A 27991-nucleotide genomic window follows, 5' to 3' on the forward strand; every position below is an offset into this window, starting at 1 on the left:
CAGCGCTGGTGTCTTGAGTCTGCCGCTGGTGTCCTGAACTGTGGGCTCCCACGCTCTCCATGCAGGTCCACTGTGAATCACGCGTTCTGGAAGAGTTTCTTCTGCTGTTTCCTCCCCTACTCTTCCTTGAACCTGCAATATCTCCACTTTTATTAAACTATCTCTCCCCGGACTATCAGTGTGCTCCCTTCCAATTCCCGCAGTTTAGTTTCTACTAAAGGCATATTGCACCACATTAAAATCAAAAAACCGTAAGTCAAACCGTACATCTATATATCTCAGCATCTCAGTCACTTGCTCTGATTAACCAATCACTCTTCATTTGTATTTTATTCCACAGCTTCACATGGCATACGTTAATCTATGTCATTGGTTATATTCAAGTTTTGCTTTTGTATTTATTTTTATAGCATCTAGATGCCTGAGTATACTGGAAACCATTGGTTCCAATCCTTGTTACACATCACAAACACCTCGATTCCTGGTGCCATCCTCAAAGACTGACTCGAGTCTGGAGTGGACGTGTTACCATATACATAAACATTTCTGCCCATACCTTTGTCAATGTCTTCCACAAACAATGTTACCTTTGTCTTTCTTTACAAAATCAGAACTTCTATTTTGTCATATGCATTTCAGTCATGTACATGACACTCAGCCTTGCTTTTTATATGCCTCAATATTTTAATATTTACCCCATGTGTGCATGTACTGAATTTTCCTTCTTGCTGCAGAGAGCTACATTTTAGCCAGCCACCACCTGGAAGTAGGCCATCGCAGACAAAGATGAAAGAGTAGCCTCACAAACATGGCACTTTATTGCTCCATGTGGAGATTTCTCTGTAATGTATATCAGAAATGAATTGCTGTCCATGAGGGCTGTGCCTAGTGAGAGAGAACGATCACCTGAAGACAGAGCCATCATCCTGTCATCAACAGGGCATGGCAATTCTGTGCACCTGCACCCATGTCAGCCAGCTTTCTTAGTTTGTCTGTCAAGGGGCATAAGCGAGTGCTTATTGTTTTTTAGTTTCACTCCCTCAGATATTAAGAAATTTGAGTATCTGTATATTCTAGTTGGCTTTTGAGGTTTCCTCTACTGAAAATTGCCTCTTACTATCCATTGTCCATTTTTTGTGGGGTTGCTTTTGTTTTCTTATTCATTCACAGGGGTTGTGTGTGTCTGTGCGTATGCTATATTAAACATTACAAATTGCTTCTCTGTCACCTATTATCTTTGTCTTTGGTTCCTCTTATTAAATAGCAATAATTTTGATAAAAATCTAAGTTGTCCAATTCTTATATTATGGATTATGTTTTTGAGATTTTATTTAATATCCTTATCACCTATGTGTGATAAAGATACTGTGTTATATTTTATGCTATTAACTTTACTTTCTGTTTTACTTTTATTTTGTTAACTTTTATTTGATGAATATGAATTTCCAAAGTACAGCTTATGGATTACAATGGCTTCCCCCCCATAACGTCCCTCCCACCCGCAACCCTCCCCTTATCCACTCCCTCTCCCCTTCCATTCACATCAAGATTCATTTTCAATTCTCTTTATATACAGAAGATCAGTCTAGCATACATTAAGTAAAGATTTCAACAGTTTGCTCCCACACAGACACATAAAGTGAAAAATACTGTTTGAGTACTAGTTATAGCATTAAATCTCAATGTACAGCACACTAAGGCCAAAGATCCTACATGAGGAGTAAGTGCACAGTGACTCCTGTTGTTGACTTAACAAGTTGACACTCTTGTTTACGGCATCAGTAATCACCCTAGGCTCTTGTCATGAGCTGCCAAGGCTATGGAAGCCCCCTGAGTTCACCAACTCTGATCATATTTAGACAATGTCATAGTCAAAGTGGAAGTTCTCTCCTCCCTTCAGAGAAAGGTACCTCCTTCTTTGATGACCCATTCTTTCCACTGGGATCTCACTTGCAGAGATCTTTCATTTAGGTTTTTTTTTTCCCCCAGAGTGTCTTGGCTTTCCATGCCTGAAATACTCTCATGGGCTTTTCAGCTGGATCCGCATTCCTTAAGGGTTGATTCTGAGGCCAGAGTGCTGTTTAGGACATCTGCCATTCTGTGGGTCTGCTGTGTATCTCACTTCCCATGTTGGATCATTCTCTCCCTTTTTTATTCTATCAGCTAGTATTTGCAGACACTATTCTTGTTTATGTGATCCCTTTGGATCTTAGTCCTATCATTATGATCAATTGTGAACAGAAATTGATCACTGGGACTAGTGAGATGGCATTGGTACATGCCACCTTGATGGGATTGAATTGGAGTCCCCTGTTTTACTTTTAATTAAAAGTAATTGTACATATTTATTGGCTATAGCACAGTTCCAAGGCACATATATAATGTGTACTGAAGAAATCACTGAAATCCACATAATACTACTCATTGAGGACAAAGGTTCTGCATGGGGAGTTAGTGCCCAGTGACTCCTGTTGTTAATTTAATAATTAACACTCTTATGTATGATGTCAGTGACCACCTGAGCTCTTAACATGACCTTCTAAGGCTATGTAAGCCTTTTGAATCCACAAACTCTGCCAGTATTTGCACAAGACCATATGCAATGTGGAAGTTCTCTCCTCCTGTTAGAGAAAAGCACATTCTTCTTTGACAACCACTTCTTTCTGCTGGGGTCTCACAGGGATCTTTCATGTAGAACATTTTTTTTCCACAGTGTCTTGGCTTCCCATGCCTGAAATGCTCTCATGGCTTTTCAGACAAACCAGGAAGACTTATGGGCTAATTCTGAGGTCAGAGTGCTACTTAAAGCAATTGTCATTCTATGAGTCTTCTGTGTGGACTGTTTCCCATGTTGGAACATTCTCTCCTTTTTAATTCTATCTATTGTTATTACAAGGCACTTCATCCTATTTATATGATCACTTTAAAATGCAATCCTATCTATATGTTGTTCACTTTAACACTTAATTTGATCACTTTAACAATTAAGATGCCATATTACCCAACAAGTTTAACGGGATTTGGAGTCCCATGACAAGTTTTTAAACTTTACCCTTAGAAGTAAGTCTGCAGAAATGTGTGCAGAACTATACAGCTTTACTGATACAAACTTCCTCTTCCCTCTCTTATTACCACTCTTAGTTTTTACTGAATATATTATCGTATGACTTTATACGCATATGATTAAGTCTATGTTAAGAGTTCAGCGAATAGTATGAAGAAAAAAATGAGAGAAACAAAAAAATGAAACTGTTCCTCAATAGTCAAGACAAATACAACTCAAGTCTTCCCTACTTGAATGTCAATTTCATTTCTACAGATTTTGTTTTTATTTTAGATGCTCTATTAATTCTCTTAGATCAGGGAGAACATATACTTTTCCCTTTGGGACTGCTTTACTTCATTAAGAATGTTTTACAAATTCATCCATTTTATTGAAAATGACTGGATTTCATTTTTTCCTACTGTGTAGTATTCCATAGTGCACATATCCCATAATTTCTTTATCCAGTCTTAGATTGATGGGCATTTAGGTGATTCTATGTCTCAGCTGTTGTGAATTAAGCTGCAATAAATATGGAGGTGCAGATAAATCTTTTGTTTACTGATTTCATTTCCCTTGGGTAAATACCCAGAATTGGGATGGTTGGGTCGTACAGTAGGTTTTTATTCAGAATTTTCAAGTATCTGTGTAGAGTCTTCCATAATGGGTTTACCAGTTTACATTCCCACCAACAGAGAATTAGGGTACCTATTTCCCCACATCCTCGCCAGCATTTATTTGTTGGTTTTTGTATGAAAGCCATTCTAACTGGGGTGAGGTGAAACCTCATTGTGATCTTGACTCACATTTCCATGACAGCTAGTGATCCTGAACATTTTTTCATGTGTCTGTTGGCTATTTCGAGTTCCTCTTTTGAAAAATGTCCATTTAAGTCCTTAACTCTTAATTGGGGTGTTTGTTTTGTTGCTCAGATTTTGTTGATTTCTTGGTACATTCTGCTTATTAATCTTTTATGAGATGCATAGTTTTCAAATAATTTCTCCCAATCCTTCAGTTGCCTCTACAGTTTCCTGAGTGTTTCTGTTTCCATACAGAAACTTCTCAATTTGACTTAATTCCATTTGTTAATTTTGGCTTTCATTGCTTGTGCCTCTGGGGTCTTTTCCAAGAAGTCTTTGCCTATGATAATGTCCTGCAGGGTTTCCCCAATGTTCTCTAATAATTTGATAGTACCATGTTGAGATTTAGATCTTTAATCCATGTTGAGTGGATTTTTGTGTAAGGTGTAAGGTAGGGGTCTTGCTTCACACTTCTGCATGTGGAAATCCAGTTTTCCCAGCACCATTTGTTGAAGAGACTGTCTTTGCTCCACGGATAGGTATTAGCTCCTTGATCAAATATAAGTTGGTTGTAATTGTTTGGATTGATTTCTGGTGTTTTTATTCTGTTCCGTTGTCTATCCCATTATTTTTGTAGCAGCACCAGGTTGTTTTGATTATAACTGCCTTGTAGTATGTCTAGAAATCTTGTATTGTGATGCCTCCAGCTTCCTTTTTGTTGTACGAGATTGCTTTAGCTATTCGAGGTCTCCTGTGCCTCCATATGAATTGCAGTATCATTTTTTAAAATCTGAGTAGAATGTTTTTTGTATTTTGCTTGGTATCACATTGAATCTGTAAATTGCTTTTGGAAGAATGAACATTTTTGATGATAATGATTCTTAAAAACGAAGAACATGGAAGATTTTTCCATTATCTTTTCTTTTCCTGTTTCTTTTGCTAATGTTTGTAATTTTCATCGTAGACATCTTTGACATCCTTGCCTAAATTTATTCCAAGGTATTTGATTTTTGGCAGCTATTGTGAATGGGATTGATTTTAGAAGCTCAATCTTAGCCTTGGCATTGTCTGTGTATACAAAGGCTGTTGATTTTTGTGTGTTGACTCTATATCCTGATACTTTACCAAACTCTTATGAGTTCCAATAGTCCCTTAGTGGAGTCTTTTTGATTCCCTCTATGTAGAATTATGTCATCTGCAAATAGGGATAGTTTGACTTCCTCCTTCCCAATTTGCATAACTTCAATTAACTTTCTTTGCATAATGACTCTGGCTAAAACGTCTAGGACTGTATTGAATAACAGTGGTAAATGTGCATCCCTGTCTGGTACCAGATATCAGTGGGAATGCTTCCAACTTTTCTCCATCCAATATGTTGCTGGCTGTGGGCTTGTCATAAATTATCTTGACTGTGTTGAGGAATGTTCCTTCTATACTCAATTTGCTTGGAGTTTTCATCATGAAAGGGTATATTATTGTATCAAATGCTTTCTCAAGAATATTCATGGTATAATTTCAATTCTTTTGAAATTGCTGAGACTTGGTTTATGGCCTAGTTTATGGTCAATTCTAGAGAAAGATCCATGCACTTCTGAGAAGAATGTGTTTTCTTCAACTGTAGGATGAAAAGTTCTGTAGACATCTGTTAGGTCTATTCGGTGTTTCATGTCAATTAAATCTACTCTTTCCTTGTTGATTTTCTGTTTGGTTGATCTGTTCATTGCTGAAAGTGGAGTATTGAATACCCCAGTACTACTTTATTAGAGTTTATGTCTCCCTTTAAATCCATTAACATTTCTTTTAAATAGCCAGGTGCCCTGTAATTAGGTACCTATGCATTTATAATAGCTACATCTTCCTGTTGAATTGATTCTTAATCATTATATAGTGCCCTTCTTTGTCTCTTTTAACAGTTTTTGTGTTATAGTCTTTTGTCTGATATTAGGACAGCTACACCAGCTCTTTTTTGGTTTATGTCAGCATGGAATATCTTTCTACCCTTTTAGTCTGCATGCATCTTTGTTAGTGAGAAGTATTTCTTGTAGGCAACAAATAGATGGGTTTTGTTTTTTAATCCATTCAGCCAGTCTATATCTTTTAACTGGAGAATTGAGTTCATTTACACTCAAGATAACTATTTAAAGTAATGACTTTGTCCTGCCATTTTTCCAAAAATGTTCTTCATTTTCCTTTGGATTTACTTTGTACTTTTACTGGGATATTTTCTTCCTTTACCTTCCTTTGTAGTGATTACTATGTTTCCTGTGTGCAGCACATCCTTAAGCATGTTTTGTAGAGCTGGATGGGTGGTGACAAATCCGATTTCTGTTTTTTATGGAAGGTCTTTATTTCCCCTTCATTCATAAATGAGAGCTTTGCAGGGTACAATATTCTGGGTTCAGTTTTTTTCTTATAAGACTTAGCATATATCTTACCATTCTCTCCTAGCCTGTAGGGTTTCTGATGAAAAGTCTGCTATGAGTCTAGTCCTATCATTATGATCAATTGTGAACAGAAATTGATCACTGGGACTAGTGAGATGGCATTGGTACATGCCACCTTGGTGGGATTGAATTGGAATCCCCTGGTATGTTTCTAACTCTACCGTTTGAGGTAAGTCAGCTTGAGCATGTCTCGAATTGCACATCTCTTCCCTCTCTTATTCCCACTCTTATATTTAACAGCAATCACTTTATGAGTCTAATTGGAGATATTTTGAAAGTAATCTAGCAGTGAAGTAAGCCAGTCCCAAAGGGACAAATACCATATGTTCTCCCTGATCAGTGACAACTGACTGAACACCAAAAAGGAAACCTCCTGAAGTGAAATGGACACTATGGGAAATGGTGACTTGATCAGCATAGCCCTGACTGCTAATGGACAACTTAATACATTATCCCTCTTAGTAGTTTTTTTTGTCTGTTCTACTTAATATGACTGGTTTAATTCTGTAATTATCACACAGTTATTCTTAAGTGTTGAAAATTAACTGAAATGTGATCCCTGTTAAACATAAAAGTGGGAATAAGAGAGGGAAGAGATGTATAATTTGGGGCATGCTCGGGCTGACTTGCTCCAATTGGTAGAGTTGGAAACATACCAGGGGATTCCAATTCAATCCCATCAAGGTGGCATGTGCCAATGCCATCTCACTATTCCAAGTGATCAATTTCAGTTCACAATTGATCATAATGAAAGGACTAAGAGTCAAAGGGAGCACATAAACAAGTCTAGTATCTGCTAACACTAACCGATAGAATAAATAAAGGGCAGAGTGATCCAACATGGGAAGTGAGATACTCAGCAGACTCATAGAATGGCGGATGTCCTAAATCACACTCTGGCCTCAGAATCAGCCCTAAAGGCACTCGGATCTGGCTGAAAAGCCCATGAGAGTATTTCAGGCATGGAAAGCCAAGGCACTCTGGCAAAAAGATCTCTGTGAGTGAGATCCCAGTGGAAAGAACAGGTCTTCAAAGAGGGAGGTGCCTTTCTCTGAAGGGAGGAGAGAACCTCCACTTTGACTATGACCTTGTCTAAACAAGATAAGAGTCGGAGAACTCAAGGGGCTTCCATAGCCTTGGAAACTCATGACTGGTGCATAGGGAGATTATTGATGCCATAAACAGGAGTGTCAATTTGTAAAGTCAACAACAGGAGTCACTGTGCACTTACTCCACATGTAGGATCTCTGTCCTTAATGTGCTGTACACTGAGGCTTAATGCTATAACGAGTACTCAAACAGTATATTTCACTTTGTGTTTCTATGGGGGTGCAAACGATTGAAATCTTTACTTAATGTACACTAAACTGATCTTCTGTAAAAAAAAAAAAAAAGAAATTATCAATTCCCAACTTGACTCTCACTGGGATTAAACATGACAATAGGTCTGATCTGATTTCATCATGATTTAAAAAAAAATCATCTATTATTTTTCACTTTATGTTTCTGTGTGGGAGCAAACTGTTGAAATCCTTACTTAAGGTATACTAAGCTGATCTTCTGTATATTAAGATAATCGAAAATGAATCTTGATGTGAATGGAAGGGGAGAGGGAGTGGGAAAGGGGAGGGTTGTGGGTGGGAGGGATGGTAGGGGGGGGAAGCCATTGTAACCCATGAGTCGTACTTTGGAAATTTATATTCATTAAATAAAAGATTAAAAAAAAAAAAGAAAGTAATCTAGCACTTCTTTCATGTACATTTTAGAACCTATTCTTGGCCAGCGCCGCGGCTCACTAGGCTAATCCTCCGCCTTGCGGTGCCGGCACACCGGGTTCTAGTCCCGATCGGGGCTCCGGATTCTGTCCCGGTTGCCCCTCTTCCAGGCCAGCTCTCTGCTGTGGCCAGGGAGTGCAGTGGAGGATGGCCCAAGTGCTTGGGCCCTGCACCCACATGGGAGACCACGAGAAGCACCTGGCTCCTGGCTTCGGATCAGCATAGTGCGCCAGCCACAGCGGCCATTGAGGGATGAACCAACGGAAAAAGGAAGACCTTTCTCTCTGTCTCTCTCTCTCACTGTCCACTCTGCCTGTCAAAAAACAAAACAAAAAAAGAAAAAGAATCTATTCTTTATGTTTTACTGTGGTGCATTTGATTACAGTGTAAAGATGTTCTATGTTTTTCTGTACTTGATGTCCCTTTCTTTCTCCAAAATAAGGAAGTTTTTTGTTATTATTTTACTAAATACTCCTTCTAATACTTTCTCTTTTTCCATGTCTTCAGGTATTCCTAGAACACATATTTTGGGTCATCTGATAGTATTCTGTAGATTCCCAACGGTGTTTTTCAGTTTTCTAATTTCTTGTTGCTTTTGGTTTGACTGTATAATTTCTAATTTCTTGTGCTTTGTCTTCTTTTTTTTGACAGATAGAGATAGACAGTGAGAGAGAGACAGCGATAAAGGTCTTCCTTCCATTGGTTCACCCCATAAATGGCCAGCTGGCGCTACGCTGATCTCAAGCCAGAAGCCAGGTGCTTCTTCCTGGTCTCTCACTCAGGTGCAGGCACCCAAGCACTTGGGCCATCCTCCACTGCCCTCCTGGGCCACAGTAGAGAGCTGGACTGGATGTGGAGCAACCAGGACTAGAACCCAGCGCCCATATGGGATGCCGGCACTGCAGGCTAGGATTAGCCAAGTGAGCCATGGCACCAGCCCCTTGTGCTTTGTCTTCTAAATCCAATGTTCTTTCTTCTGTTCCACTGATTCTGTTGTTAAGGCTTCACATTGCATTTTTAATGGTTCTATTGAATTCATTTCATTTTGATTTCCCTTTATGATCTCAATTTCATGGGGGGAAATTGTCTTTTAGCCTTTGCGTATTTTTTTTAACTTTTATTTAATGAATATAAATTTCCAAAGTACAGCTTATGGATTACAATGGCTTCCCCCACCATAACATCCCTCCCACCCGCAACCCTCCCCTTTCCCACTCCCTCCCCCTTCCATTCACATCAAGATTCATTTTCAATTCTCTTTATATACAGAAGATCAGTTTAGCATACATTAAGTAAAGATTTCAACAGTTTGCTGCCACACAGAAACATAAAGTGAAAAATACTGTTTGAGTACTAGTTATAGCATTAAATCTCAATGTACAGCACACTAAGGCCAAAGATCCTACATGAGGAGTAAGTGCACAGTGACTCCTGTTGTTGACTTAACAAGTTGACACTCTTGTTTACGGCATCAGTAATCACCCTAGGCTCTTGTCATGAGCTGCCAAGGCTATGGAAGCCCACTGAGTAGTTCATGCATTTGCTTCTGATTACTTCTATGTAATCTTATGATCAATTTTTTGAATTCCATTTCTTGTATTTCTTCCATTTCATTATCTTCACAATCTAGTATTGAAGTGTTGTGTTCTTTGGGGTGGTCATTCTGTCCTTATTCTGTTTCTTGAATTGGTATATTTGTTGTTTGGCATTTGTGGAAGTACTGGTTTCTTCTTTGTGTTTTGTTTTTTGTTTATTTATTTATTTATTTATTTACTGTGGTGGCTCTTATGTTTTTACTTTTACTCTGTAGATAAGTGGAGTGTCTGCTTTCAGTGAATATCTTGAGGCTTGTAGTGGGTGTAGCCAGGGAGCTCTATTCAGTTATCCAGGGTGAAGGGCGTGTCAAAGGTGACACATCCAGGTTTGGCAAGGTAAATCTCCTTTTTTTTTAAATCAGAAGGGAAGTTTATTCTGCTCAGCTTAGCTCCTCTCCTCAAAGGAGACCAGTGCCTGATAGCTAGTCCCAGTGAATATATTTGTCTTCTCTGCCCCAAGAACCACAAAAAGGATCTGTGTAGTCCTCAGTGTAAGTTCAGATTCCCCAGAAATGTCCTTCACCAGGCAACCAGGAAGCCCTGAGCATGTGAAGTCTCCCACAGTGACTGCCCAAAATCCCAACCACATGGTGAGTCCTCCCACACAGCCTCAGTTTTTTTCACAATCTCAGCACAGAAGCCTCCCACATTCATGAGCTCCCAACCCCCCTGTTAGTTCTCCCTACTGGAGTCAGGAATCTCTACTCAACTGGTTGCTGGGCATGGACACAAGCTGGCACAGCTGTTACATATTTCCAAAATGGTGCTCACTCTATTGGCTTGTTACAGGATACCATTGAAAAGTGATTGGGGAGAGAAAAATTTGTCCCTCCTTTTTTTTTTTAAATTTTCTCCTCTAGTTTGGCAGGTACACTACCCCCCATGGGGATCTTCCTACAGCTTTATCACCAGCAGCTTTGGCTGCTGCTGTCTGGTGTCACCTCACTTTCTAACGCTGGTGCATAGGCTCTCAGTTACTGGAGTCTTGTGTTGTGGACACCCATGCCCTCTCCGTAGATCCACTATGTCCATCTAATTTGCATAGAGTTTCCTCTGCCATTTTCTCCTTAACTGTTCCTGAGACTGCATTCTCTCCACTTTTTATAAAGTATCTTCTGGACTAAATCAGCAAGCACCTTCTGTACTCTATCATCTTGGAACTTTGCAGGATTTTATTCTTTATATGACTGAATAATATTGCATTATACATACATATATATGTATTTAATATTTTTCTTTATGCATTACTGTGATAATGGACTCCATGTTGATGCCATATCTTGTCTATTATAAATAGTTTTTGCAATGCAAATGCTGGAAAAGATATCTCTTTAATATAACTGTATCACACCTTTTTGATATGCAGCCAGTAATGAGATTGTGGGATTATATGAAAGTTCTGCCTCTAGATTTTTAAGAAATATCTGTATGGTTTTCAATAGTGTCTGTACTAATTTATCTTCCTATAAACTGTGTATAATAATTTTTTCTCTACACCTTCATGAGCATTTGTTTTTCTTTCTTTTATTAACAGACAGGAGTGTTGTTAATATCATTGTGGTTTTGATTTGAATTTTGTTCTTGAATAGTGGTATTAAGTATTTTTCTTGTATTTGTTGGCCACTTGTACTTCTTTGGAGAAATATCTATTCAAGTCCTTTCTCCGTTCTTAACTAGATTCATTGCTTTGTTGTTGTTGACTTTTTGAGCTGCTGATATATTTGAGTGTTAATCAATTGTTTGTCAGAGAAGTAGCTTGCAAATATTTTCTCCCTTTCTGTTGAATGTCTCCTCACTCTGTTGATTGATAACTTCGCTGTTCACAGCTTCTGAGTTTTACATAATTCCATTTGTCTAATTTTGCTTTGATTGCCTTCATTTTGGGGTCTTATCAAAACATCGTTACTTACACATGTCTTAAATTGTTTTTTTTAACTTTTATTTAATGAATATAAATTTCCAAAGTACAGCTCATGAATTACAATGGCTTCCCCCCCATAATTTCCCTCCCACCCGCAACCCTCCCCTTTCCCTCTCCCTCCCCCTTCCATTCACATCAAGATTCATTTTCAATTCTCTTTATATACAGAAGATCAGTTGAGCATATATTAAGTGAAGATTTCAACAGTTTGCACCTACATAGAAACACAAAGTGAAATATACTGTTTGAGTACTAGTTATAGCATTAAATCACACTGTACAGCACATTAAGGACAGAGATCCTACATGAGGAGTAAGTGCACAGTGACTCCTGTTGTTGACTTAACAAATTGACACTCTTGTTTATGGCATCAGAAATCTCCCTAGGCTCTAGTCATGAGTTTCCAAGGCTATGGAAGCCCCCTGAGTTCACCAACTCTGATCATATTTAGACAATGTCATAGTCAGAGTGGAAGTTCTCTCCTCCCTTCAGAGAAAGGTACCTCCTTCTTTGATGACCCGTTCTTTTCACTGGGATCTCATTCACAGAGATCTTTCATGTAAGGTTTTTTTTTTTTTTTTTTTTGGCTAGAGTGTTTTGGCTTTCCATGCCTGTAATACTCTCATAGTTTTAGATCTCGTAAGTTTTGATCCACCTTGAGTTGATTTTATATATGGTTAAAAGTTGATAGCTCATTTCATTCTTTTACATCTGCATATCCCATTTTGCCAGCACCATTTGTTTAAAAGACTATCCTTTGTCCAATATATGTTCTTTACACCTTTGTCAAAGATCTATTGACTGTATGTCAATAGATTAATGTCTAGGTGTTCCACTGTGCTACATTGGTGTATGTATTGAATTTTGTGCCAGTATAATGCTGCTTGAATTATGATAGCTTGGTAGTATGCTTTGAACTCAGGTTTTGTGATACTTCTAGTTTATCATTTTTGCTTAAGATTGCATTGGCTATCCTAAGTCTTTTGTAACTCTATGAATTTGAGAATAATTTTTCTAGTTCTTAAAGAATGCTATTGTTGTTGAGATGGAGGTGACATTTAATTTGTAGGTTACTTTGGGTAGTATGGGCATTTAGTAATATTGGTTTTTCAACCCATTTTCTTGTGCTCCTGTTGATTTCTTTTTACCAGCATTTTATAATTTCCATTGTACAGATTTTTCACTTTTTGGTTATAATTATCTCTAAATATTTTTCTTTGTATCTATTGTGAATAGATCAATTTCACTTTAAGTAAGATTATCATTAGTATATAAAATGATACCAATTTTTGTATGCTGATTTTGCATCCTGAAACCTTTCTGAAATGAATTATCAATTTTAACATCTTTTTAATTAAGCATTTTGATTTTTCTAGGTATAAAGTTATGTCATCTGCAAACATGGATATTTTGACTTCCTCTTTGCCAATTTCCATGCCATTTATTTATTCCTCTTCCTTAATTGTTCTTGATAAAAATACAACAAATTATATTTAATAAGTGTAGAAAAGTGGGTTTCTTGGATACCTAATTTGTTGAGAGTGTTTATCATGAAGAGATACCAAATCTTATTAAGTGCTTTTTCTCTGCGTATTGAAATTATCTGTTAATGTGATCTATTAAGCTTACTAATTTGTGACTGTTGAACCATCCTTGGATATCTGAGATAAATCCCACTTGCATGTAGTATGATCTTTTGAATAGTATTAGATTGGATTTGCTAATATTTTGAGAATATTTGCATATATGATCATCAAGGATATTAGTCTGTAATTTTCTTTTTGTATTGTATCTTTGATTTTGATATCAGAGTAATTCTAATCTCATAAAAAGAGACAGGAAGAATTTCATTATTTTCATGTTTTTAAAAATAGCTTGAAAAGTATTGGAGTTATTTCTGCATTAAATTTTCTGCATTAAATATTCTACAGAATTTAGTTTAAATTTATCAGATCCTGAACTTTTTTTTTAGGTTACAGCTTTTGGTGATTGACGCAATCTCATTACTGGTGATGAGTTTGCTTAGATTTTCTATATTCTTCTGATTTAATCTTGGTAGGCTGCATATATTCAATAATTTATTCATTTTTAAAAGATTTATGTATGTATGTGTGTAAGGAAGAGTTACAGAGAGAGAAAGCTAGACAGAGAGATGGACACTCTCCATCTGCTGGTCTACTCCTCAACTGACCACAATAGCCAGGGCTGAACTATGCCATGCCAATGCCAGGAGCCTGGAACACAAAAAATTATGCCATCATCTGCTGCTTTCTCTTGTACTTTAGTAGGAGCTGCACTGGAAGTGGAGCAGCTGGGACTAGAACTGGCACTCATATGGGATGCCAACACTACAGGCAGCAGCCTTAGTCACTGTGCCAAACCCAAACCCCAGGAATTTATTCATTTCCTCAAGGCTTTCCAAATTTTTATAATAAAGCGTTCCATAGTAGTTTCTTTTTTTAAAGATTTATTTTATTATTTATTTGAAAGGTACAGTTACAGAGAAAGAGGAAGAGACAGAGAGAGAGAGAGAGAGAGAGAGAGAGAGAGAGATCATTCATCCACTGGGCTAGGGTGAAGCCAGGAGTTAGGAGCTTCTTCCAATTCTCCCACATGAGCACAGGGGCCCAAGTACTCAGGCCATCTTCTGCTGCTGTCCCAGGCACATTAGCAAGAGGATGTATTGGAAGTGGAGCAGCTGGGACTCAAAATTACTCCCAAAAGGTGTCCCAGCATTGCAAGCAGCAGCTTTACCCACTATGCTACAATGCCGAACTCCATAGATTTTTACGGTCCTTTGTATTTTTCTGTGTCAGCTGTAATGTCTACCTTTTAAAACCTAATTTTATTTGAGTTTTTTCACTTTTCTTCTTAGTTTAGCTAAAGTTTGTCTATTTCATTTTTCAAAACTAATTTTCATTTTGTTGACCTTTTTGACTATTTCATTTTAGTTTCAATTTTACTTATTTCTGTTCTGCCCTTTATTATTTCTTGCCTCTTATTAATTTGGAGGTTTGATTTGTTCTTTTCTAATTTCTTGAGGTGAAAAAATAATTATTTATAAAATAATAATTTTATTAATAAATATTTTATTTTATTTAAAATTTATTTATTTGCAAGTCAGAGTTAGAGAGAGAGAGAGAGAGAGACCTTCCACTCACTGGTTCATTCCCCAGATGGTCACAACCACCGGGGCTGGGACAGACTGAAGTCAGGAATCAAGAGCTTCTTCCGGGTCTCACTCTTGAGTGCAGGTCATCTTCTGATGCTTTCCTAGGCACATTATTGGGGAGCTGTATCAAAAGTGAATCAGCTGGGTCTTGAACCAGTGCACATATGGGATGCTGGTGTCACAGGCAATGGTTTTATCCGCCTTACCATAACACTGGCCACTATTTTTATTTTTAAATGTGTGTATTTACTGCTATTAACTTTCTTCTTTAATCTTTTCCTGTATCCACAGATTTTGCTAGGTTGTGTTTTCATTTTAATTTGCTTCATGGAACTACGTTATTTGCTTTTTCTTTCTTTAAAGAGCATGTTGTTAAATTTCCATGTATTTCCAAATTTACTATTGTTCTTTTTGTTGTTCCTACGTGACCTGAAAAGATACATGTTATGATTTCTTTTTTAGTTTATTTACTGAGATTTTATTTGTGATGTAATGTTCCATGTATTGGTGAAAAGGACACACTCTATATTTGCTTGGTGAATGTTAGGTAAATGTCTCTTGGGTCCACTTGCTCTATAATATAGCTCAACTTTGATGCATCTTTATTGATTTTCTGTCTGTATGATCTGTCTATTGATGATACTGGGGTATTGAAATCCCCTACTATTTTTACTTTGGATTATATCTCACTTTTGGATCTAACAACATTTTGTTTGCCTAGAAATCTTTTATTTAAGGTATACAAATGTAATTAATCTACATAATAGGTTAATATTGACAAGAACTAATTCCTGTGATTTTGTTGATTGCTTGCTAGTTATTTTTTTTAATTCTTTCTGTCTATCTTGTTATTTATCTTTGTGTTTTGGTAGTTTCTTCATGGTAAGATTGATTCACTTTTTTTCTTTTTCTGTATCTCCTCTGTTAGTGAATTTTATACAATAGTGTATTTTCATGGTGACTTTTATGATCTTTTTCTTTGTGATGTAGGACTTCTTGTAAAGATAATCTGGTAGTGATGAATTACTCCATTTTTGCTTGCCTGGGAGAAATTTAATTTCTCCATATTCTAAAGGAGAACTTCACTGGATAGAATGCTCTTGGTCTAAAGTTTTTCTATCAAGACCTTAACTATGTCATCCCATTGTCTCCTGGCCCATAGAGTTTCTTCTGAGAAGTCTGCTGTGGGTCTAGCAGATTTTTGATAGCTTGAAGTTACTCTGATTGTTATTAGGATTTCTCCTTTTAACTTTTGAGAATTTTGTTATTATTTGCTTTGAAGAATGTCTTTTTTCATTGAGTCTGGCTGGTGCCTTTTGAGATTCCTATATCAAAAGTTTTTGTGGTAAATTTACATTAAGTATACCTGAATACCTTTTTTAACTTTTATTTAATAAATATAAATTTCCAAAGTACAGTTTATGGATTACAGTGGCTTTTTCCCCACATAACTTCCCTCCCACCTGAAACCCTCTCAACTCCCACTCCCTCTCCCCTTCCATTCACATCAAGATTCATTTTCAATTCTCTTTATATACAGAAGATCAATTTAGTATAAATTAAGTAAAGATTTCATCAGTTTTCACTCACACAGAACATAAAGTGTAAAATATTGTTTCATTACTAGTTATAGTGTTAATTCACATTGTACAACACATTGAGGACAGAGATCTTACATGAGGAGTAAGTGCACAGTGACTCCTGTTGTTGACTTAACAATTTGACACTCTTGTTTATGGCATCAGTGATCACCCTAGGCTCTTGTCATGAGTTGCCAAGGCTATGGAAGCCTTTTGAGTTCGCTGACTCTGATCTTACTTAGACAAGGTCCTAGTCAAAGTGGAAGTTCTCTCCTCCCTTCAGAGAAAGGTACCTCCTTCTTTGATGACCCATTCTTTCCACTGGGATCTCACTTGCAGAGATCTTTCATTTAGGCTTTTTTTTGCCAGAGTGTCTTGGCTTTCCTTGCCTAAAATACTCTCATGGGCTCTTCAGCCAGATCCAAATGCCTTAAGGGCTAATTCTGAGGCCAGAGTGCTGTTTAGGACATCTGCCATTCTATAAGTCTGCTGTGCATTCTGCTTCCCATGTTGGATCATTCTCTCCTTCTTAATTCTATCAGATAGTATTAGCTGACACTAGTCTTGTTTATGTAATCTCTTTGACTCTTAGACCTATCAGTATGATCAACTGTGAACTGAAATTGATCACTTGGACTAGTGAGATGGCATTGGTACATGTCACCTTGATGGGATTGAATTAGAATCCCCTAGCACATTTCTAACTCTACCGTTTGGGGCAAGTAAGCTTTAGCATGTCCCAAATTGTACATCTCCTCCCTCTCTTATTCCAACTCTTATATTTAACAGAGATCACTTTTCACTTAAATTTAATACCTAAGAATAATTGTGTGTTAATTACAGAGTTCAACCAATAGTATTAAGTAGGACCAAAAAAATACTAAAAGGGATAAAGTATTAAGTTGTTCATCAACAGTCAGGACAATGGCTGATCAAGTCACTGTTTCTCATATTGTCCCTTTCACTTCAACAGGTTTCCTTTTTGGTGCTCAGTTAGTTGTCACCGATCAGGGAGAACATATGATATTTGTCCCTTTGGGACTGGCTTATTTCACTCAGCATGATGTGTTCCAGAGTCCTCCATTTTGTTGCAAATGACTGGATTTCGTTGTTTTTTACTGCTGTATAGTATTCCATCGAATACATGTCCCATAATTTCTTGGGAGAATTATTTGAATTATTTTTCATGCATTTCATAGATTTCCTTCAAATCAAGGTCTATTTCTGGAGAATTATTGTGTTACTTTGGATATATCATGCTTCTTTTCATCTTCATGTTTCCTGTGTCTTTATATTGTTATCAGAACATTTATGTAGCTGTTCTTTCTTTATTCATTAGCTTTCATTGGAAGACAGTTTGTTCAGATGGGATGCATCTTGTTCCTTCAGTAGTTTCCTTGGCTTTGGTTTTAGGTGATACCACAAGTGATTTTTTTTTTTGACAGGCAGAGTGGACAGTGAGAGAGAGAGACAGAGAGAGAAAGGTCTTCCTTTGCCGTTGGATCACCCTCCAATGGCCGCCGCTACAGCCGGCGCACCGCGCTGATCTGATGGCAGGAGCCAGGATCCAGGTGCTTTTCCTGGTCTCCCATGGGGTGCAGGGCCCAAGCACCTGGGCCATCCTCCACTGCACTCCCTGGCCATAGCAGAGAGCTGGCCTGGAAGAGGGGCAACCGGGACAGAATCCGGCGCCCTGACCGGGACTAGAACCCGGTGTGCCGGCGCCGCAAGGTGGAGGATTAGCCTATTGAGCCACGGCGCCGGCTCACAAGTGATTTTTTTTGAGAAGTAACCAATGTCACCCAGTATCTCTACGTTCCACATTTATTTGGTGGAAAGCAGTTCATGGAGTGTCTGTGTGAATTTTAAGTGGACATGGGTCTCCAAAAGTGTGTTTTTTCAGACCTTGATACTTGAGTGTCAGTCACAGTGGGGTTTGTAATAGCAGAAGTCACGTCCCTTTTGCTGTGGTACACAGAGAGGACTATTCATGCATCCCAACAGGAAAACATGAATGATTTGGGAGTTTGTGGCACCAATAGCTATGATCCTAGAACTTTAGTAAGTGGGGATCTTTCCCAAGTTCTTCAGTGTGAGCACAGTTGATAATGGGGCTTATTTCCCATAAACCTCAGTCCCAGAACTAGGTGATATGAAGGGTATTTTTATGAGTGCCACAGAATAAGTACACATTATGTTGTGGATTGGATTGTGTTCTGGCAGGTATGGAACTCAGACAGGTTATTCCTCAGGTTCCTTAGCAAGGTGGTAACACTGAGGAATCCATTACCTTCAGACACAGAACTGAATGATAGGAAATGTACTTGCCATGGTTCCATATAAAAATCAGGTTATGCTGTTATGCTGTGGATTATGTATTTATAGCCATGGGCCTTCAGGAACATAATGTACGGGCCTTTTCCAGTTCCCAAACTATAAGTCCTGATACTCATAAAACCAACAGTCATGGTCCAAGAATTGCAGGAAGCATTTCAGACCTTCCCCAGATGCCATCAGTTGAGCACAGGTTTTGCTGGGGATTACTTACTACCAAGAGTGGTCTAGAACAGTGGAATATAGATAGAGCCCTACCCCGATATACTGAAATGAACTCAGGTGACTATGAAATATGCCTCCAATAGTCACAGTCCCATATCTGTAAAACTCAGAGGGAACCTTAGCCAGTTCCGAGTGTGTCATTGCAGATTATGCTGGTACTGTGCCTAGCAGGTGTAGACTTGGAGCAGTGAAATGCAGATAGTCCCTTCCTCAAACTTTGCACTCAAATTTCCCTGGGAATTATAGAACCAATAGTCACAGACCCAGAGCTTCAGGATTCAGTGGGTTTTTTACCTACATCACACAGTTCTGGTGCCAGTTATACTACAGATTATGCACTGCTAGACATGGATCTGGCCTGGAAGAATGCAGATAGGCCACTCTTCCCCAGGACCCATGGAAAAGTATAGCTATCTATGGGGTTTATAAAACAAAGATAGACAATCCCAGAGCTGCAGTATGTGGTAAGTTTCTTCCCCAGTTCTCTGGGGCAAGATCAAGTTATGCTGTGAATTGTCGACTGGCAGCTGTAATCTTGAAGCAGAGAAATACAAATAAAGCCCTTCCAGTCTTACCAGTGAGTACAATTCTCAGGAAATTGTAACACCAAGAGCCACAGTCCCAGAGTTGCAGTAAATAGTGGGGACCAACCTCAGGTCCCAAGGGATATACTAGGATGAGTCTGGGGTTTGTGACCTGGCCACCTGGTGCCCTGAGTTTAGAGCAGCAGAAGGGACCTTCCTCTGGTCTGGCCACTAGGGCCTGTTGTATAGATTCCTGCTGCTGCCAAGCCCCAACAATGGAGAGGAACTCCCCTAAATTACATAAAGCAGGAAAGTATGGCTTGTGGGCCTTGTGTCCAGCAATCCTGCAGCAGTAGGAGGCACAGGAACCTGTGAAAAGCACTACTTCCAGGGGCTTCTCATGATGATGGGGTTGCCTACTGTTCCTTAGATAAAATGGGCTTTACCAGCAACTGCCATAGATACTGGGTCTGGGGCCTTGGGAGGGAGGAGGAAATGTTCTTTCCTTTGGGGTTTCTTATTGGAGCAAAGGAGCCACTGGGACCTTCCCCCCCACTAGCTTACTAGACTGGACTGAAAGCCAGTGAGGACTTTGGACTTCTGTAGGTGGGCCTCAGAGTCTGCATGAATAGTGGGAGTCATTGAGCTTCCCTGCATATCTCTTACAAGCAAGGTGAAGTTCCCCTGGCTGGGAAGCAAAGGTAGGAGTTTCAGTGTGCTTTGTTCCTCTCTGCTGAATTTTTGAGTCTCTGTGCCATTAAGGGTTTTGTCACTTTGTTCCTGAAGTCTTCCTTCAATTATTCTCCTGGAAATGTGGCCTTTGTTCTTCTGATTCTGCTCTGTGGCAGAGATGAGTGCAGAGTTTCTCTAGTTAGCCTTCTTGGATTTCTCCCCTTCTATTAATTTTATATGTTTTATGAGTAAGCCTCTAATCTTAGAATTCTCCATTTTCTGTGTTTTAAGTGAAAATCCAGTGATTTTTATCCATACAGTTTCCATAACGTGATTTACTACACCATCCATGATTTCCCCATTGATATGGGATTCACCTTCAGTGCATATCTAGATGGGTCTACCTCATTGTTTTTTTCTGCTGTGGCTTTTTTTTATTTGACAGGTAGAGTTATAGACAGTGAGAGAGACAGAGAGAGACAGAGAGAAAGGTCTTCCTTCCGTTAGTTCACTCCCCAAATGGCTGCTACCACTGGCGCTGCACTGATCTGAAGCCAGGAGCCAGGTGCTTCTTCCTGGTCTCCCACATGGGTGCAGGGGCCCAAGCACTTGGGCCATCCTCCACTGCCCTCCCAGGACACAGCAGAGAGCTTGACTGAAAGAGGAGCAGCCAAGACTAGAACCCGGAGCCCATATGGGATGCCAGTGCTGCAGGCAGAGGATTAACCAAGTGAGCCAGGGCACCAGCCCCGCTGTAGCTTTTAAAATATCTGAAAATAAAAGTTCTCCTCCCATATTTTTGCTTACTTTTTAAAGTTAGTGAACCTTTTAAAAATAGAAATTTTAAGATAAATTAGTGAGGTTCCATAAAAATACCCCAAAGTTGCTTTACATTGAATTTATAGATGACTTTGAGGAGAATTAACATTTTATAGAATGAAGTTATTCTATGTAAGAGCTATGTGTTTTCAAAGTTCTCCTGGTTATTTGGACATAAAACCAGAATGAAATGGTCCTGTTACACATTTATGGAGCTATGAAAACATCAGCTAATGCTTTTCCTATTATGACTTGTTCATCATACCATTGCAAAACAGACCATGATAAAACAGAAGTCTGCTCTGAGTGGCTCAAGTTCAGAAAGGGGGCATGTTGAAGACAGAGTTCCCATGTTCCATGTCAATGGTGCCTCCTGGGGACTGAGGCTGGCTGATCAGAGACAGGCTTGACTTCTTTGCCCACATACTCCATTCTCCTGCTTTTGTCAGCATAAATTCAGAATGCACATGCCTTTGGTATAACCTAGACCCCAACACAAACCCAAATACCTGAGAAAATATGGTGGACACCAAGCAGTCTGGGTCCAAACAAGCTGTGGAAATAGGGTTATTGAATCTCTGGATGTCCTTCAAGCCTCCCTTAACATTTCCTAAGTAAGTGACTCAGTTTTCTGACCCTCTTTTTCATCTTGATTTTCTTTCAGAGTGGAGAGCAGCTCAACAATATGCAGGTAACTGAAACAAAAAAACTATGATTTGTGACAGGCCAGATTTTTTCCTTTTGTAATTTTTTAAAGGTAAACAAATTTCATGCAATTTATATACACAGATTTGAGAACATAGCGATATTTTTCATCTTACCCTCTCTCCTGCCCAAGCTCCCACCCTTCCTCCTCCTTCTTCTTTTATTTTCTTTCTTACTTTCTACAATGATCTACTTTCAGTTTATTTTTTTAAACTTTTATTTAATGAATAGAAATTTCCAAAGTACAGCTTATGGATTACAATGGCTTTCCCCCCTCATAACTTCCCTCCTACCCGCAACCCTCCCCTCTCCCACTCCCTCTCTTTTTCTATTCACATCAAGATTCATTTTTAATTATCTTTATATACAGAAGATCAATTTAGCATATATTAAGTAAAGATTTCAACAGTTTGCACCCATACAGAAACACAAAGTGTAAAATACTGTTTGAGTACTAGTTATAGCATTAATTCACAATGTACAACACATTAAGGACAGAGATCCTACATGAGGAGTAAGTGAGTTTACTTTATACTCATAAGTTTAACCCTATACTAAGTATAGATTTCAAAAAATAGCAAGAATTAAAAAACACTGTTCCTCAACAGTAGATACAAGGGATATAAATGATCATCTTAAACAGAAGGCAGGAGAGATCTGAGATTAGAGTGAGGCAAGCACAAGGCCTGAATCCACAAAAACAAAGCACATATATCCAATATAACACATACGCTTGCATATGTATCCATGCATATACAAACATGCTGAATGCTATCTGGGTTTCACTAGCTTTGTTTCCACTAAGCAGGAAAGTTGCATCTTGGATCTGTTTGTAGGAGAGAATACAGAATCTGAAAGGAATCTCTCAGATCATCTGGAAGAAGGGATCCTCGGGTTTCCTATTCATCAGGGTGGGGTGTTGGAGTGCAGGGCACTGGACTAGATGATCTCAGAGGTTCCCTTCATTTTAAAAAATCCTGAAATTGCTATAACATGGAGTCCCAGTGCTCACCTGATTTTCTCAAAGTCACACAAGGGAACAGAACTGGCCCACAGGTACTAGTTCCTTCCCACAAACTTACCTGTTTGCTATCTTTTTTTCTTTGCCACCAAATATGGGTTTTGGGAATGTCCCAGTTCAGTAAAGAAATAGGATTCCTCTTAACAATTAAAAATGCTCAAAAAATAACACTTCTATGGGGGGTGGGAGAGAGTGTCCCAGAGTTGGGAGGACTGTGACAATTATTCCAATTGCTCTTTGTTTGCCTTTTGAGAGGAAGGGACAAAAGAGTCCCAGAACCGTCCTTACTGACATTAACCCCATTCCTCTCTTCAGTGAAGGTGACACTAGATCCAGCCACCGCACACCCCAGTCTGGAGGTCTCAGAGGATGGCAAGAGCGTGTGCTCCCATGGCATTGCTCCAAACAGGGTGCCAGACGACCCACAGCGGTTCTCAGAGCAGACATGCGTGCTGAGCCAGGAGCGTTTCTCTGTAGGCCGCCACTACTGGGAGGTGCATGTGGGCCGCCGTAGCCGCTGGTTCCTGGGAGCCTGTCTGGCCACGGTGTCGCGTGTGGGGCCCACGCGCCTGAGCCCTGCCGGAGGTTACTGGGTGATGGGACTGTGGAACGATTGTGAGTACTTCGTCCTGGACCCGCACCGTGTCGCCCTCACCCTGCGTGTGCCACCTCGACGCGTGGGCATCTTACTGGACTGCGACGCAGGGAAGCTGTCCTTCTTCAATGGCTCTGACGGCTCCCACATCTTCACCTTCACTGACACCTTCTCTGGGGAGCTGTGCGCCTATCTCAGGCCCAGGGCCCCGGATGGCACAGAACACCCAGATCCCCTAACCATCTGCACATTGCCGAAAAGAGGGCCACGTAGCCCCGAAGAGGACCATAACGACACCTGGTTGCAGCCTTATGAGCCCTCGGACCCCGCCCTGGGCCTGTAGTGAGCTCGCACGGTGGGTTCTGGGCCCCTTCCTGGAGACCCTGGCCGCTTTGCCCTGGTGCTTCTCTTAGAGTCACATATGACCAACCCAAATGTCAGCAGCTGGACAGACTTTTGCCAATTTAGGGGTCTCTGTGTGTGCGTGTGTGCGCGTGTGTGCGCGTGTGTGATTTTCTTTAAGGAAAACAGGAAGTTCCAAAGTTCATTCATTTATATTGTAGTACTGAGTAAAAGTAAAAATTAACTGATGCTTTTGTCAGGGAGTTTGCTGTGGGAGATGAGAAACTCAGATGGGGGAGAGAGGGAGAAGAATCTTGTTGGATTAACTTAGAGGGGGATTTATGTGGTTTCAAAATTTTGGATATATTTGCTGGTTCTTATAAGGTCCAGAAGCAATGACACCTCACAAGATGTAGGTTCACTTATAACCAGATCTTGGGTTTAAATACTATTTCCCACTAAAATGACGCTGGAGAAATGTCTGATTCCAAGGCTGGGGCAAGGATAGTACAAAATTAGCCTGAACCATCTTGTGTCATAAATAAACGTATATGGTGAAACTGAACTACAGGAGGCATAAATTCAGGAGCTCTGTGTTGTACAAAATGCATGTGTACTTGAAAATTACTGAAAGTATATTTTAAATGTTCTCTCCACAAAAAATGTTATGACTATGAGATAGGACACAGCTTAACTAGCTTTATTTAGCCATTCTGCAATGCATGTACATGTATATATGTATAAAAACATTATATTGTACACCATAAATATATACATTTTGTCAAAACAATGAGTAGATTAATGTAAATGTTTAAAACATATAAAAAGAAATTAATGATGACAAAAGTACATAGGTGACAGTGTGGAGGGGGCATATCATTTACCTATGGGGACAGTTTGAACATAAAAATTAGTAATGATGAGAATAGATTGTAAGGCACTGAATAAATAAAATATTCCTGAGTCCATGCTTATATTTACTTCTTTCTTTTCAAAGAGAAACAAGAAGTTTTTCTTTAAAAATGAAATCTAATAAATTCAGGTGAAAGAAATGATAGAAAAAAATGCAGCTACCCCACTGTGTCAATAATAACTGGAATAACCATTGAGTAAAAGCTTTTTAGAATTCAGGGTATTTCCACAATCTTAAAGTAGTAACCTCATACATTTATTAAGTTTGGAAGGGTAAAGATTGTTCCATCATTGGAGAAATCTGCCAAATTAATCAAGTAATTAAATTTAGCATTGCCAGTGATGCAACATATTCAACACTTGAGGAAAACAAAACAGGGATTGTATGTTAAGTGTTATGTGAATGTTAATTTTTAGAGTGAGACATTTTAATGTGGTTATATAGGAGAATCATCTTGATCTGGGTAAATGTATGCTGAATATTTTAGAAGTAAATTAGGACAGTGTCTACAACTGACTCTCAAATGCCTCAGTGGAAAATATATACATGTATGATGTATAGAGATAAAGCAATTGTGGCAAACTAATATTTGGTAAATGTAGATAAATAGTCTTCTGATGTTCACTGTTCTAGATATATAGCTTTGCTAGGTTTGATACTTTTCAGCTCAAAAGAGTTGTGGAAGAGGAGAAAAAATAAGGAAGGCAAATACAACATGTTCCTACTTATGTGTAGAATCTTAAAAGATGAACTCATTGAACTCAAGACTGGAATGATGATTCCCAGAGGATGGGGAGAAAAGAGCTTGTGGAAAGGGAAGATGTTGATCTAGAAATACAAAGTTTTGTTGGGAAAAAAAAAAGAGTAGTAATATATTGCAGAGAATGGTAACCATAATATTTTTAAAAACAAAACATATGTTCTGTGACCACATATAATCATTATTCCTTTAAGATCATTTTTATCATGCATTAAAGAAGAGCAAACAAATACATGACACGAAAGACAATATTAAACTGATTTTTAAAGAATCTGATTCCTTCAGCTCACTTTAAATAATGGAGAAATACAGACTTACAGCCTTCAGGGACCTCAGACATTCAGCTATACATTTTGTGAACCACAAAGGCCATGCTGGGGCAATCAGGAAGCTCGGAATTCAGAACAGAAATTCAAGTTTGGAAACACCAAGTACTTTATGACCCTCTAACAAGTTCCTAAAATCAGGACATAAGTGCAGTCATTTGGCCTAGTGGTTAAAATGTTCGCATGCTGGGTTAGAGTCCCTGGGATTGAGTTCCAGCTCTGCTCCTGACTCCAGTTTCTTGCTAATACAGACACTGGAAGCCAGCAGAGAAGCAATGCTGGCTCAGGTAGAATCTTTGTCCCCAAAATGGGAGACCTAAATTAAATTTCCTGCCCCTTGGCTTTAGCCTGACTCAGCCTCAGGTGCTATGGTCATTTGGGGAGTGAATCAGAAAATGAATCTCTCTCTCTCTTTCTCTAGCTCTCTCTTTCCAAAAAGTAATATTTTCTTAAAATATAAAAATAATACATGGTAATTCAGTACTCTGCAATGTTCACATTTTCCATGTATTTACCACTCAAAACTGAGAAAGGGTGAATGCAACATTTGTATATCACAATACAGTGTACAAAATACACTTGGTCTTCTATATCACAGGTTCCATATCTGTCAATTCAACCAACTATGGATAGAATATATTTGGAAAAAACTGTCCCTGTACTAAACACATAGAGACTGTTTTTTCTTGTCATGATTCCCTAACAATATAGCAGCTATGTACATAAAAGTTTTTAAATTGTTTTTAGTATTATAAGTAATCCAGAGATGATTTTTTAAACTTTTATTTAATGAATATAAATGTCCAAAGTACAGAATTTGGATTACAATGGCTTCCCCCACCATAACTTCCCTCCCACCTGCAACCCTCCCCTTTCCCACTCCCTCCCCCTTCCATTCACATCAAGATTCATTTTCAATTCTCTTTATATACAGAAGATCAGTTTACCATACATTAAGTAAAGATTTAAACAGTTTGCTCCCACACAGAAACACAAAGTGAAAAATACTGTTTGAGTACTATATAATTAAATCACACTGTACAGCACATTAAGGACACAGATCCTACATGAGGAGTAAGTGCACAGTGACTCCTGTTGTTGACTTTACAAATTGACACTCTTGTTTATGGCAACAGTAATCACCCTAGGCTCTTGTCATGAGTTTCCAAGGCTATGGAAGCCTTCTGAGTTCACCAACTCTGATCATATTTAGACAAGGTCGTAGTCAAAGTGGAAGTTCTCTCCTCCCTTCAGAGAAAGGTACCTCCTTCTTTGATGACCTGTTCTTTTCACTGGGATCTCACTTGTGGAGATCTTTCATGTAGGGTTTTTTGAGTGTTTTGGCTTTCCATGCCTGTTATACTCTCATTGGCTTTACAGCCAGATCTGCGTGCCTTAAGGGCTGATTCTGAGGTCAGAGTGCCATTCAGGACATCTGCCATTCTATGGGTCTGCTGTGTATCTCGCTTCCCATGTTGGATCATTCTCTCCCTTTTTTATTCTATCAGCTAGTATTTGCAGATACTAGTCTTGTTTATGTGCTCCCTTTGGCTCTTAGTCCCATCATTTTGATCAATTGTGAACAGAAATTGATCACCGGGACTCGTGAGATGGCATTGGTACATGCCAACTTGATGGGATTGAATTGGAATACTCTGGTATGTTTCTAACTCTACTGTTTGAGGTAAGTCAGCTTGAGTATGTCCCAAATTGCACATCTCTTCCCTCTCTTATTCCCACTCTTATATTTAACAGCAATCATTTTTCAGTTAAGTTTCAAACCTTGAGAACAACTGTGTATTGATTACAGTATTCAACCAAAAGTATTAAGTAGAACAAATAAACAAAAAAAGTACTAAGAAGGATAACGTCTTAAGTTGTTCATCAACAGTCAGGGAAAGGGCTGGTCAAGTCACAGTTTCTCATACTGTTCATTTCATTTTAATAGGTTTCTTTTTTGGTGCTCAGTTAGTTGTCACCAATCAGGGAGAACATATGGTATTTGTCCCTTTGGGACTGGCTTATTTCACTCAGCATAATTCTTTCCAAATTCCTAACAGGGATCACTTTTCAGTTAAAATTTAAACACCTATGAATAATTGTGTGTTAATTACAGAGTTCAACCAATAGTACTAGAACAAAAAAATACTAAAATGGATAAAGTATTACATTGTACATCAACAGTCAGGACAAGAGCTGATCAGGTCACTGTTTCTCATAGTGTCCATTTCACTTCAACAAGTTTCCCCTTTGGTGCTCAGTTAGTTGTCGCCAATCAGGGAGAACATATGATATTTGTCCCTTTGGGACTGGCTTATTTCACTCAGCATGATGTTTTCCAGATTCCTCCATTTTGTTGCAAATGACCAGATTTCATTGTTTTTGACTGCTGTATAGTATTCTATAGAGTACATGTCCCATAATT

The 27991-nt window shown here is 38.8% G+C and overlaps 1 protein-coding gene across 1 annotated transcript in view; it reads left to right on the top strand.

Moving 5' to 3' along the window:
* BTNL9 (butyrophilin like 9) overlaps window positions 1-24530 on the top strand; it is a 50032-nt gene extending 25502 nt beyond the window's left edge. Inside the window, exons 10-11 of the mRNA XM_051853899.2 lie at window positions 21569-21595; window positions 22946-24530. Of these exons, the coding sequence (XP_051709859.2) occupies window positions 21569-21595; window positions 22946-23568 (650 nt within the window). The 3' untranslated portion in view covers window positions 23569-24530. The remainder of the gene's footprint in view (window positions 1-21568; window positions 21596-22945) is intronic.
* Window positions 24531-27991: the final 3461 nt, after the last annotated feature.

Source organism: Oryctolagus cuniculus, chromosome 14 (assembly GCF_964237555.1).
Source record: "Oryctolagus cuniculus chromosome 14, mOryCun1.1, whole genome shotgun sequence".
NCBI lineage: Eukaryota > Metazoa > Chordata > Mammalia > Lagomorpha > Leporidae > Oryctolagus > Oryctolagus cuniculus.